The sequence below is a fragment of the Panthera uncia genome (genome assembly GCF_023721935.1).
Source record: "Panthera uncia isolate 11264 chromosome C1 unlocalized genomic scaffold, Puncia_PCG_1.0 HiC_scaffold_4, whole genome shotgun sequence".
NCBI classification, from domain to species: Eukaryota; Metazoa; Chordata; class Mammalia; order Carnivora; family Felidae; genus Panthera; species Panthera uncia.
In genome coordinates this window covers 12452144-12463844 of record NW_026057585.1, presented here as the reverse complement: position 1 = coordinate 12463844, position 11701 = coordinate 12452144, and the positions used below count along the sequence as shown (strand labels likewise).

The following is an 11701-nucleotide window of genomic DNA, read 5'->3' as shown; positions in this document are numbered from 1 at the left end:
TCAGCTGGCAGAAAGAGGCCCGGACTCATTCCCTCCAGGCCCTCTCTCCGGGCATATCCCTAACACAGTGGACCTCAAAACTTAGCGTGCATCAGAATTACCTGGAAGGTTTGTTAAAGCAGATAGCTGGGCCCTACCCACAGTATTTCTCATTCAGTAAGTTTACGGGGTCAAGAATTTGCATTTCTAACTAGTTCCCAAGTGCTGCTGCTCCTGCAGCTGGTCCGGGACCTCACTTTGAGGACCATTGCCCCTAAAGCCTAATTACTCCAAGTGTAGTCTGTGGACCAGCAGCCTCTCCTGAGAGTTTGTTAGAAATGCAGAATCACAGGCCCTACCCTGGCCCTGAATCAGAATCAGAATCAGATTTTAACAAGATTCCTAGATGATTTATATACCCATTACAGTTTGAGAAGCTTTAAGGCACGACCCTTCTACAGGGGCGCGGAGCTAGGCAGGAGGCGGGGCCAGAGTCAGCAGTGGGCGGGGCCAGAGCGTTAAGGGCGGGGCGGGGGGTGGGGCGCGTCATAGCCAATAGTATAGTTTCCTGTCCAGTTGCCTCCAGCCAGAAGCAGCCTGTCTCTTCTGTGTGCCTGTGACAAAGATTGGGAAGAATTACCTTAAAATACCCGAGCAGATGGGTAAAGACCCTCTGAAGAGGGAGTTCCAGCCCACGACTACTTTCATCCCGCCTCTCACCATCTAACGTCCTTCCTTCCGGTGACCCATGCCCTCACTCTCCACAAACAGGGCGGCGCCCGTCCATCCCTGACAACCGTCCCACTCTCCTCCTCGCCCGCAGGTGGTGGCCTTCGCCTCTCTCTTCTTCATCCTGGTCTCCATCACCACCTTCTGTCTGGAGACCCACGAGGCCTTCAACATTGACCGCAACGTGACAGAGATCCACCGAGTGGGGAACACGACCAGCGTGCACTTCCGGCGGGAGGTGGAGACAGAGCCCATCCTGACCTACATCGAGGGCGTGTGTGTGCTGTGGTTTACACTGGAGTTCCTGGTGCGCATCGTGTGCTGCCCTGACACGCTAGACTTCGTCAAGAACCTGCTCAACATCATCGACTTCGTGGCCATCCTGCCCTTCTACCTGGAGGTGGGGCTGAGCGGCCTGTCCTCCAAGGCAGCCCGAGACGTGCTGGGCTTCCTGCGCGTCGTGCGCTTCGTGCGCATCCTGCGCATCTTCAAGCTCACACGCCACTTCGTGGGGCTGCGCGTGCTGGGCCACACCCTACGTGCCAGCACCAATGAGTTCCTCCTGCTCATCATCTTCCTGGCCCTGGGCGTGCTTATCTTCGCCACCATGATCTACTATGCCGAGCGCATTGGCGCCAGGCCCTCCGACCCACGGGGCAACGACCACACCGACTTCAAGAACATCCCCATTGGCTTCTGGTGGGCGGTGGTCACCATGACGACGCTGGGCTATGGGGACATGTACCCCAAGACGTGGTCGGGCATGCTGGTGGGGGCGCTGTGTGCACTGGCTGGCGTGCTCACCATTGCCATGCCCGTGCCGGTCATCGTCAACAACTTCGGCATGTACTACTCCCTGGCCATGGCCAAGCAGAAGCTGCCTAAAAAAAGAAAGAAGCATGTGCCCCGGCCACCCCAGCTTGAGTCACCCATTTACTGCAAGTCTGAGGAGACCTCGCCCCGGGACAGCACCTACAGTGATACCAGCCCCCCTGCCCCAGAAGAGGGTATGGTTGAGAGGAAACGGGCAGGTGAGATTGGGGGTTGGGAAGGAAAGCCACCTCCCCTCCAGTGGTGGAGGGAGTCCCCAAATGAACCTCAGCCCTTGGGACTTGGGATTGTCCTTTATTGTCCTGGGCTGCCCTAAGTGTGTAAGATGTGTCTTTAAAAGCAGAAAGTGTCGAGGCCAAATCTGTCTCTCTTCTGGTTTTCCAATAGCTTTCTGAACATTAGGGTCTGTGGAGTGAGTTTACCACCCAGTTTAGGCTGCGGCGGGCAGTGCACGGGGCTGTGAATTCAAATACCATCTTGGCCACGGTGCTGTGTGACCTGAGGCCAGTCACTAACCGTCTCTGATCATGGGTTCTTCACCTGTAAAATGGGAGTCATCTCCTACTCCCCAAGACTTTGAGGAGACCCAAATGAATAACAGATCTGAGAGTATTTGGAGAAGTGAAAACCACTCTACAAGCATCAGGCGCTGTCGTTGTTAGCTAGAGAGCCGGGCAGCTGTTCTGCCAAGGTGCATCAACACGTGAATCATTTCTTTCCAAACGTTGGAGTCTGATGTCTCTTGGCCTAATAAATGTGATAACGTAACAGCAGTGGGAGGCTGCCTTCTGTTCAGCACAAGCTAGATTGAGTCCTCGGCTCAGGGTTTAACATGGGATGGGAGGGAACCGAGAGGGAGTAGCCCAGACAGTGTCAGGCAGGGGAAAAGGAAGGGTAGAAGAAATGGCTTCTGCACCCTGGAGGGGGAGGGCCTCCGGGTCTGGATCCTGTTCTTCAAGGATGGGAAAGGCCACCCCTGGAAAGCTTGCTTCCACCTGCGTCAAGAGAGGGGAAAGGAAATCGGCTTAACCCACAGAAACTTGGAGTTAGGCTGGAGAGCCAGAGCCTAAGTGTGGTGGGAGGGGCTCCGGAGGGAGGTCTGGGATTCCTCACCTGGGCAGCCCTTGGACGCCAGGCCATCGGGAGGCTGGGGGTGGGCCAGGAGACAAAGGTAGCAGCTTTTGGCTAAGCTCTGGGGGCAAAGTGGGACTCACTCTCCAGAGGGGTGCCTGACTCATAACACTCACCTATGGCCTGTTGGGGGGTGGCCGTAGTACATGCTGGGGCTACTCACTCCCTAGGGTCATTTGGGGGCCTTGATGGAACAACCCCCCTCAGGCTCCCCTCTTCCCCACCAAAGTGGTGCCCCTTCCCCCATCCCTGGGTGGAAATCTCCCAGCCAGGGCCTCGGGGAATTTCAGCTGTACCCTTAGGCCCTTTCAGAGCTCAGAGGGAAACCTAATATCAAAATGCGCAAGTCCCTGCACCAGCTCCTGGATGCACACTTACCCGCGGCTGCTGTCAGCTGCACCTCAGCCTGACCCTAACTACTTGGCCGTGGTCAGGGCATTCCTGGCCCATGCTGAGGCCGCTGCCTTCAGAGCGAGCCAGCCAAGGGCCCACTGTGCTGCCTGACGGAGGCAGGGGCTTGGGGCAAAGAGCCCACAGCAGTGGGAGCTGAACTGGAGCTTCCTCTGTGCAGGGTCTTCCCCAGACAGGCGAGCCCCAAGCGGAGGGCTCCAAATCCTTTAGGTACTTGACTCTGCCTGAGGTGCCTGGTGAGCAAGATTAACCGCCTACAGGGGGTCCAGAGAGATGGCCGTGGAGGCCTATTTATTGGTTTAACCCTGGCGGTGCCAGCCCTCATCCCAGCAAGCCGGGTGTTCTCTGAGGGAATGCAAACTCATCCAAGTGTCAGCCTGAGCCAGCCCCAAGGAGGAAGCCGAGTCGGCCGCCTGCCTCAGGCTAATCTCCTGGGACAGCCTGCGGCAGACAGAATTCAGGAGCCCCAGCTTGGGGTATCTGTGGCTCCTTGTCCCGGGAATGACCCTAGGCCAAGGCTGAGAGGGAAGGAGGGCATTCCGCCCCCTGCCCCCAGGGCCAGGCCCACTCGCTGGCCCTCCCAGGGAGATGCCAGGCCCCCTCAGGTGAGGGAAGTGACACTCTAGGGCTGGGATTGGCGAGCCCCCAGGTGAGCCCATGAGGAAGGCCCAAGCAGCCCCTCACACATCCTCCTTTCTGTCTGCTCCCTTTAGACTCCAAGCAGAACGGCGATGCCAATGCGGTGCTGTCCGATGAGGAGGGAGCTGGCCTCACCCAGCCCCTGGCCTCTGCCCCCACCCCTGAGGAGCGCCGGGCCCTGCGACGCTCTGGCCCCCGAGACAAAAACAAGAAGGCAGCCGCCTGCTTCCTGCTCAGCGCCGGGGACTATGCCTGTGCCGATGGTAGTGTCCGGAAAGGTATGGCTCCCCAGGCCGGGCAGGTGGAGAGCCCCCAGGGAGCTGAGTCTCCCCAGTGTCCCCTGCAAACCTTGAGGTCCCCTCCTCCCCTGAGGCCTTGGCCACCATCTCCTCTGCCTTGGATGTGCCCCCGCTTTTAAGATGAGTACCCTGATCTCCCACTCCCTGGACTAGAAAGGCCTCCGGCATCCCCCAGAGGTTCACAGAGCCCAGCACCCACGCGCCTCCCCGCCCCCCACCATGGCCACAGGGAAGAAAGACTAAGTGCTAGAGGCTAAGGGCAGGCCAAATCAGCGGCCCCTGCCTTTCCCCTCCATTTGATCACCACCTCTTCCTCTGGTTCCTGCCACGACCTTGAGGCCTGGCTCCACAGGGTCACTGCCAGACTTACCCTAGACCTCCCTTAAACACAGCTAAGGTTTCCCAAGTAAGTCCCGAGAGATACCAAGAGCCTTCGGGAGTCAGGATAAGAATGAGCTGCTGGTGTGATGTCTTTGGAGAGCCTAGCACAGGCCTGACCTCCTCATCCTGCCCTGGGGGTCCAGGAGCCCTGGAGGGGCCAGCCCAGCTCTGCACGCCTCTTGAGGCAGAGCCAGCAGGTGACCAAGGGGTGGGGAAGGGGGTAGGGATGGGTAGGGACTCTGTCCCCTCTGAGGTGTGCTCTGAAGCATTTGTAGGGTTCAGGAGAGTAGCCCGTCCTCTCCTGGAAGGAAAGGCTGAAATTCATCAGCAGGCCCCTAGCTATGGCAGGAGCAGGGCAGAAGCTGGGCCGTGGACTTAGGGCTTCCTTACTTGCAAAAAGGGGGTCAGCAATGATGGAGGTTGGTTGAGGGCCAGTAGTGGCTGAGAACAGGAGTCTCAAGAGCAGGTGCTCCTGCCCAGTTCCTGATCCCTTTTTTGTCATTCTTGCCCTGTCCCTGTGACTTAACCTGCCTAAATGCCCTACCTAGTTCCAGAACAAACCCTGACTCCTCCCGAAACAAAGCTTGTCCCTGGATTCTCAGGCCACTTCTTAACCAAATCCACACCTCCCCACCCCCGCCACTTCTCACTGTCCCAAACTCTAGTCCAAGTCTGGGTTGAGTGAGTCGGGGCAGTGTCTGTGATGCCTCTGTCCCCCCAAGCATGTCTCCTGGCCTGCCCATCTCATGCAGCCTGCATGGGCACCTTCCCAGCCCCTGCCCCCACGGGATCCCCATGGCACCCTGACCCTAATGAGGCACTGAGAGGTGTGTGTCCAGCTGTGGTGGGCATATGTACTGTTGGGTGTCACCAGCAGGAGCTGCCATCTGGCAGCTGGAAGGAGATGGCCCAGAGGCCCCAGCTACGGGGCTGCAGGTCGAAGGTACTCAGACCATTTACACTCTCTCCTACGTCTCTCTGGTCTCCCTGTCCTCTGCGTGTCCCAGTCCTTGGGCTCTGGATGTGCCTGTCTCTCCTGCCCCCCATCACAAACACGCAGTGGCTTCTGCTGCATCCTGGTTCAGACCCAGAGACTTGCTGTGGCTGGAGCATGCTGAGTGATGGCCCGGAATGTGGGGCAGAGGGGACCCTGCCTCCCATGTAGGCCTCGAGCTGACTGCCCGACAGCCCTGTTTGCACTCCAGCACTGTGAGGGGCTTGGCGGAAGTAGCAGTGTGGAAGAGGCTGTGAGGGTACAAGTTAGGCGGGACCGTGAGGAGGTGGGGAGCGGGTCACACCCGGGGCAGGAGGGGCACGTGCCTGGGCTGGGGAGCGTGTACCGCACCGCCAGATCTCTCTGGGAGCTCGTGTGGCCCAGCTGCTCTATTTTCAAGATGCCTCCACACTGCTTCTTGGCAACAAGCATGCAGCTCAGCCAATTAGAGTGACCTTCGAGAGGGAACAGGTGGGTTGCTGGGAAACAGGCCCTGCTAAGCGAGCGTGGCAGTTAGCATCGCCAAACTCCCAGCAAGCACTCAGCAACTTTCCCCATGCCAGACCGTGCCTCCCTTCTCTGCACTGGGGCTACGTGTGGGACCTGGCGTAGGGGGCCCAGGGCTCCTTCAGCCACGGGCAGAGACTCCCTTGTGAGCCTATAGCTGCCCAAGTGTCAGAGTGTGAACTCCCTGGGGGGGGGGGGGCGGGGAAGGTGACCGGTGCTGATCAGGGCTTCCGAAGATGGTGTAGAAAGGTGCTGAAGGCTGGGGGGTGTATGTGTAGCTGGAAGGGAACTTACTTGGGGACAATGACAGGGCAGAGATCAGCTGTGCGGCCCTGGCATCTGTCCTCTGGAGCCCAGGTGACCTGGAAGCCCAAGAACGTCAGGGAGCCTTTCCCAGGCGGGCCAGACCCCTCAACCAGCCCAGGGCTGACTGCCCCGCGGGGTCCCCTGGAGCATGGATCCCACGGAGCTGCTCAGATGAGGAACCAGGCCCCTCTGACCCATGTGCCTTTTCTTCACCAAGGCTGCGCAAAGTCCCGGAGTCTAAACAACATAGCTGGAGCAGCTGGAACCAGTCTGGGGCTGTCTCCACTGGCATCAAGATACAGCTCACCCTACCCTCCAAGAAAGCTCCCGCTCTCCCACCCCTTCCACCCTCTCACCAGCCCTCCACCTGGACACCTGGCCCCTTAGCGGCACCCTCGGCTCTCCCCACCCCCGGGCACACACGCTCACATGCCCTCTAGCCCTCATACCTCCTGGGGCCTGAGGGAGCCGGGCGAGATGCAGTAGAATCCAGGCCCCTGAGCCTCTCCTCCACAGCACCCAGCTCCCCAGAATGTTCAGCTCTGGAGCCTGAGAACAAGGGGGAGATTACGCCCAGGGCTTGTACCTCCCTGGTCCCCATCCTGAGCCGGACGTGCCAGCCCCCCACCCAGGACCTGTGCCTCTGGGCCTTGCCTGCCCTCAGGGCCCCATCGTAATCACAGCAAATGCATTTTCATTCCTCGTGGCCTTCAGTCAGCAACCAGCCTGCCACTGAATATCTCTGTCTGTCTGTCTGTCCATCCCACACCCAGACCAGCCAAGAATAAGGCTGTCTCATGGGGCGTCTCTGCTGGTGTGCAGGGAGCTAGGCCCGCGAGGGGAACAGTGCCGCCCTGGGAGAGGAGGCCTAATGTTCCCCAGCCCTGGCCTGGCACGCAGGTGGGGGTCCCTAGGGCCCCACAATTGGCTGCCTAGGCATGGGAATGCCCTCCTCTCCGGAGTGACACCCGGCGGCAGAGCCCCGCACCCCATCTGCGCCCCAGCAGTGGTGCCTCTCCCGCGCTGCTTTCTCTGCTTCCGCGACAGTTTCTCTTCCCTCCTTCTCCGCTCCCCCAAACTCCCAGCCCTGCCTCTGAGTCACCTGCCGCTCCCACCCAGCCTCTGCGCTCTGTATTGCTGCCAGAACCGGAGACTCATCTAATTTCTATAATTAAGTGTATTCATTTACCTAACGAGCCCAGGAGCACAACAGGTTTGTGAGTCATTGAGTGAGCAGGGGTGCCCCCTGGGCAGGGGCAGCTGAGGGGAAGCGTGGGGACAGAAGCCATCCTGCCCCTCGCACGTGGCCACTCCCGGGCCAGGCAGGGCCGGTTGCAGGCGGCCCCTCCCCAGCAGCTTCCCAGGGAGGCTCTCTGGGCCCCCTCAGCTTCAGGAACGCAGAAGGCCTCAGCCAAGCCATTTCCTGTTTCACCTGATGGGAATTAGACCTGACAGTGGAGCCGTGTGCCTGGCAATTTTTAGAGTCAGATTATGCAACTTTGTAGAGGGAATGACTAAGGTCCGTATCTGCTCCTTCCAGGGTGGGCAAAGATAGGAATGGAAGGACAGAATTCAGGGACTCGGCAGGAGGCTGGGGGATTGGGAGGCCACCCCGGAAGGTGCGCTGGGCAGAAAGGTCAGACCATTTCATGAGGTTGGCTGTTGTGAAAAACCTGTGCCAGGAGCACCCCCATTTCAGTGCCGTCTGTCTTCAGCCTTGGGCAGACACACGAATGTCCCTTCCGGAAAAGTGTGTTCACGATGGGTACTGGCATACCCCAGCCCTGCTGTGGCCTGTGGGGCCTGTCTCCTGCTTGTTCTCAGAATGAAATGTCCCGCTAAGAGATGAGAAAATACAGCGGCATCCATGTGGCCTGGACAGGCCCCTTTCAGTGACCGGGGCTGGGAAGCCCCGTGGAGCAGGATGGAGATATTAAGCACCGTCTCATCACTGAATCTGAGAGCCCAGCTGCTTTTCCTTCGTGAGGACGGATTCAGTCCCGGCCCCACAGGGCTCCTTGCATGGGGCTCCTGAGTCTGATGGGGATGTGATGAGCTAGGTGTCCAGTTTAGCCTGGACGCCACAGCTATTTTCTCCTCTGACTTGCCTTTCTGGTTCGGGGAACTGAGTTGGCTATTTCTGTGGCAGCCCTCAAGTTGTCAGGAGCCCAAGTTTCCACGGTACCCACCTCCTCCTTCCCTCTCCTCCCTCCCACAGGGATGGGCATGCTCATGGCACCCCTCCGGTGGGCACAGATGTCCCTGGGCGACATGATGCAGGAGTGCCAAGCTGGAGCCCCTGGTGCCTTGGGAGATGGGCTCCCACCTGTCCCCCCTGGTTCTCTGGCTTCCGTGGGGGAAACAGAGGACCTAGCTAACAGGACGGCTGAGTAGGCTGCTACCTCTCAGGACCTCTGGACCTCCCAGGGCCCTGGGAAGGGGCAAAGTGAGTCCTGGAGTTTGCAGAGACCCACTGTACACGGGGCCCTGCCTAGGAACGCAGCTGCCTACGTGGGCCTCAGCCTGTCCAGACCTTGGGCCTCCCTCCTCAGGGGAAGGCTCTCCCTTCCACCTGTAATCTGAGAGCACAGTTGGCTTCACGTTGGGTGTAGACTTGGACCTGTACCCATTACTTTGTCTTCTAGAAGCCTTTCCCTCACAGCTGCGGCCCACCCCCTCCCCCACAGAGCAGGGAAGCAGCCGGGATAGGAGTTGTTCACCTTACGAGTTTGCACCAGGCCTGCTGACAAACTTAGAGGCATTTGTCAGCCCCCAGGGCTTCTGGGAAGAGCTGCGAGCTGGAACCAGAGGTGGAAGGTGTCTGTTCAGTGTAGGCCGGGAGTCAGAGGGGAGACTGAGTACCAGCCCGAGGGCTGGGGCTCCAGGAGTCACCCCCTTGGGCCCAGACTACCCTGTCACAGAGCTTCCTGGGAGAGGAGGGCCTCCCCTGCCCTGGTCAGAGACTATCACCCCCAAACCCCTACCCCCACAGCAGCCTCCTTGCCCGCCCTGCCTGTGCCCCCGCTGGGAGGGTAGGGGAAGGGAAGGCCCAGGCCACTGACATTCCAGGCTGAGGCTGAGCTGCCGAGAAGGGCTCACTGAGAAGGGTTGGGTTTCTCAATAAGATGCTCCTTTCTGGCCTTCTCTTCTGAGATGGACACGTGCATCCTCCCTGACCCTCCCCTTCGGCATCCACCCTCCAACTGCTAGAACTCTGTTCCTGCCAGATTGAGGAACTGTGGCCGGGCACGACAGGGCAGCACACTCAGGCACCTTCTTCACCAGCCACCCCTGTCCCTCCGCCCCGGGGACAATGGAGTGGCCCCAGGTGGTAGGTGGCAGGTCGAGCTATGCGGGGGTGGGCCGCCCAGGTTGGACTCCAGGCCACACCAGGAACGTCCCCCACTCCCTCCGTGCCAGCATGTAGGTCTGTGATCCCTCCGCCCACTGCACTGGGGTTTTGAAGACCTGAGGGCTTGTGATTCCTGGAGCTCGTTACGTGAGCAGGTATGGAGATAAGCTGTAACATGGCCTACGAGTCACCTTGGCCTAGTGCTGGGTAGGCAGAGGGGTGATGAAGGGGCTCACCCCATTCGCTGACCCATCCTTGCTCTTCCTGGCCTCTTAGCCCGGGGTCCCCATGCCTTCCAGCTCTGCTCCTGGCCTAGTCCTTAGCCCACAGGCTGTGGGTCAGCAGCTGGCTTCCTTCTAACATCTCATTCTTTGTTTCTCCCTTTCTTTTGCTGAACTCCTTGCCCCCCCAGACGGCAATGTTGAGCCGAAAGCGTGCGTCCCAGTGTCTCACACCTGTGCTCTTTAAACACAGAGACCTGCCAAGACGCCCTCTCGCCCAGCTATGCCCAGGCTGAAGTCCTCACCCTCTCTTAAGCGGCACCAACATGAGAGAGGCAGGCAGACAGACAGAAAGCCAGAGGCTTAGGGAAACTCTGGAACCCTGGCAAGAATCTTTCGCTGGGAAAGACTCAGAGACCCTTGTTTGCACAGGACTGACGGAAAACCTCCCATGTGACCCTCCAGGCCCAGAGCCATCTGGGTCTGATGTTCTGTTGTACACCGAAGAAATATATATGCACATATAGTATCTATATTCGTACGTACTATACTCGTGTGTGGTGCACGTGCTACTGGTGGTCTGTCTTCTCTGTTAGGCTGTGTCTCCCCAGGCCCAGGCCCCGCCCCCCGGCCCCCCTCTTCTTCACTGACTCCTTGTTTCTGCTGAACACGTGTGTGGAATGTCCCAAGAAAGAGCGTCTGGGCTCTGCCAGTCCCAAGGGGGGGGGGGGGGGCGGGCAGGCCAGACTTGGCCCCTCGGGGTTGTTTCCTTCCCCTGTGGCCGTTGGTCTGTGGGGAAGGCCCGGTTGACCCCCGGGGTCACTGCTCCACTGGCCCCACCCCACCCCAGATTGGGGTTCTACCTTCCACCCCACGCCCCAGTTTTGGGGGACTTCCAGGGGACTTCCTCTGCAGCTTCTTCCACTCGTCCTCCACCTTACCTGTGTCCTGGACCGAGGGGGAGTTTTGTCTTCTTTTATTTTGGGGTTTTTGTTCTGTCTCCTCCGTCCATTTGTTTTCAAAGATGCTGCTGGGCAGACGGGCAGGGAAGGGGTCTGTCTGCCCCTCTGGCTCAGGGGTCTGAGAAGGGGAAGCCTCGGGCAAGCGGAGACCAGTTGCAATACTGTACTTCCTGGCCGGTGGCCAGAGGACGCGTGCAATAGCAGAGGCCAGGTGACCCCTTCAACCTTGGCCTCTGCCCCTCCCGCGGCCCTCTCACCGCAGTCCCACCCGCCCTGCCCCTCCCTGGCGTTGGTCAGTCCTTTTGTAAAGCTGTCCCCTCGTGTGTGTGTGTGTGTGTGTGTGTGTGTGTGTGTGTGTGTGTGTCTGAGGCATGCCTAGGCTGGGCCCTGCCGCCCTGTCTGCGCGCCTTCCACTGTCGTGCTGTGCTCGAGCCCCAATAAAGACATCTGGAGCGTCCTGCTGCTCCCGCCTCGAGTGACTGCGTCCGCCTCTCCTTTCTGGCTCTGTGTCTGTGGGGACCTCCCCGGGCTTCCACCCCAACACCTGAGACATGCAACACACTCCGATCCTAGCCCTGTCCCCGCCCGGAATCACCGATGCCTGCCAACCCCTGCGTTTAGAGCTAGGCACGAATGCCCAGAGAAGGACAGGCTTGCCCGGGGTCGTGAAAGAGGGCTGACCCGGGACCCCCGGCTCCCAGGCAGCGTTCTGGTCTCCACCGCTGCCACCTGACCCCCTCTGTGATGCGGAAGAGATGTGTTTGGAAGGCATACCCCTGTATTCCTGCTTGCTTGTGCAGGCCACCCCCCCCGCCCCCGCCACCTTCCCTGGAATTGCACCAGTGCTATGTGGGCCAAGGCCCTGGGGATGCCAGAGTCATTGCGAAGACTGGATGGCTGACGAACTGAGGCCGGCAAGGGACAGGTGGCACATCCGGGACCACTTAGCGATGGGGAAT

General features: G+C 59.6%; 1 protein-coding gene across 3 annotated transcripts in view; it reads left to right on the top strand.

The window, feature by feature from the left end:
• The window catches only part of KCNC4 (potassium voltage-gated channel subfamily C member 4), a 22096-nt gene extending 11783 nt beyond the window's left edge, over positions 1 to 10313 (top strand). Inside the window, exons 2-4 of one of the 3 annotated variants that reach the window (XM_049616615.1) lie at positions 803 to 1739; positions 3795 to 3998; positions 9972 to 10313. In XM_049616615.1, the coding sequence (XP_049472572.1) occupies positions 803 to 1739; positions 3795 to 3998; positions 9972 to 10027 (1197 nt within the window). In that variant the 3' untranslated portion in view covers positions 10028 to 10313. Of the gene's footprint in view, positions 1 to 802; positions 1740 to 3794; positions 3999 to 6424; positions 9656 to 9971 lie in introns of those variants that run through there. The other 2 variants (XM_049616614.1, XM_049616613.1) reach the window with 2 other exon arrangements.
• The last annotated feature ends 1388 nt before the right edge of the window (positions 10314 to 11701 follow it).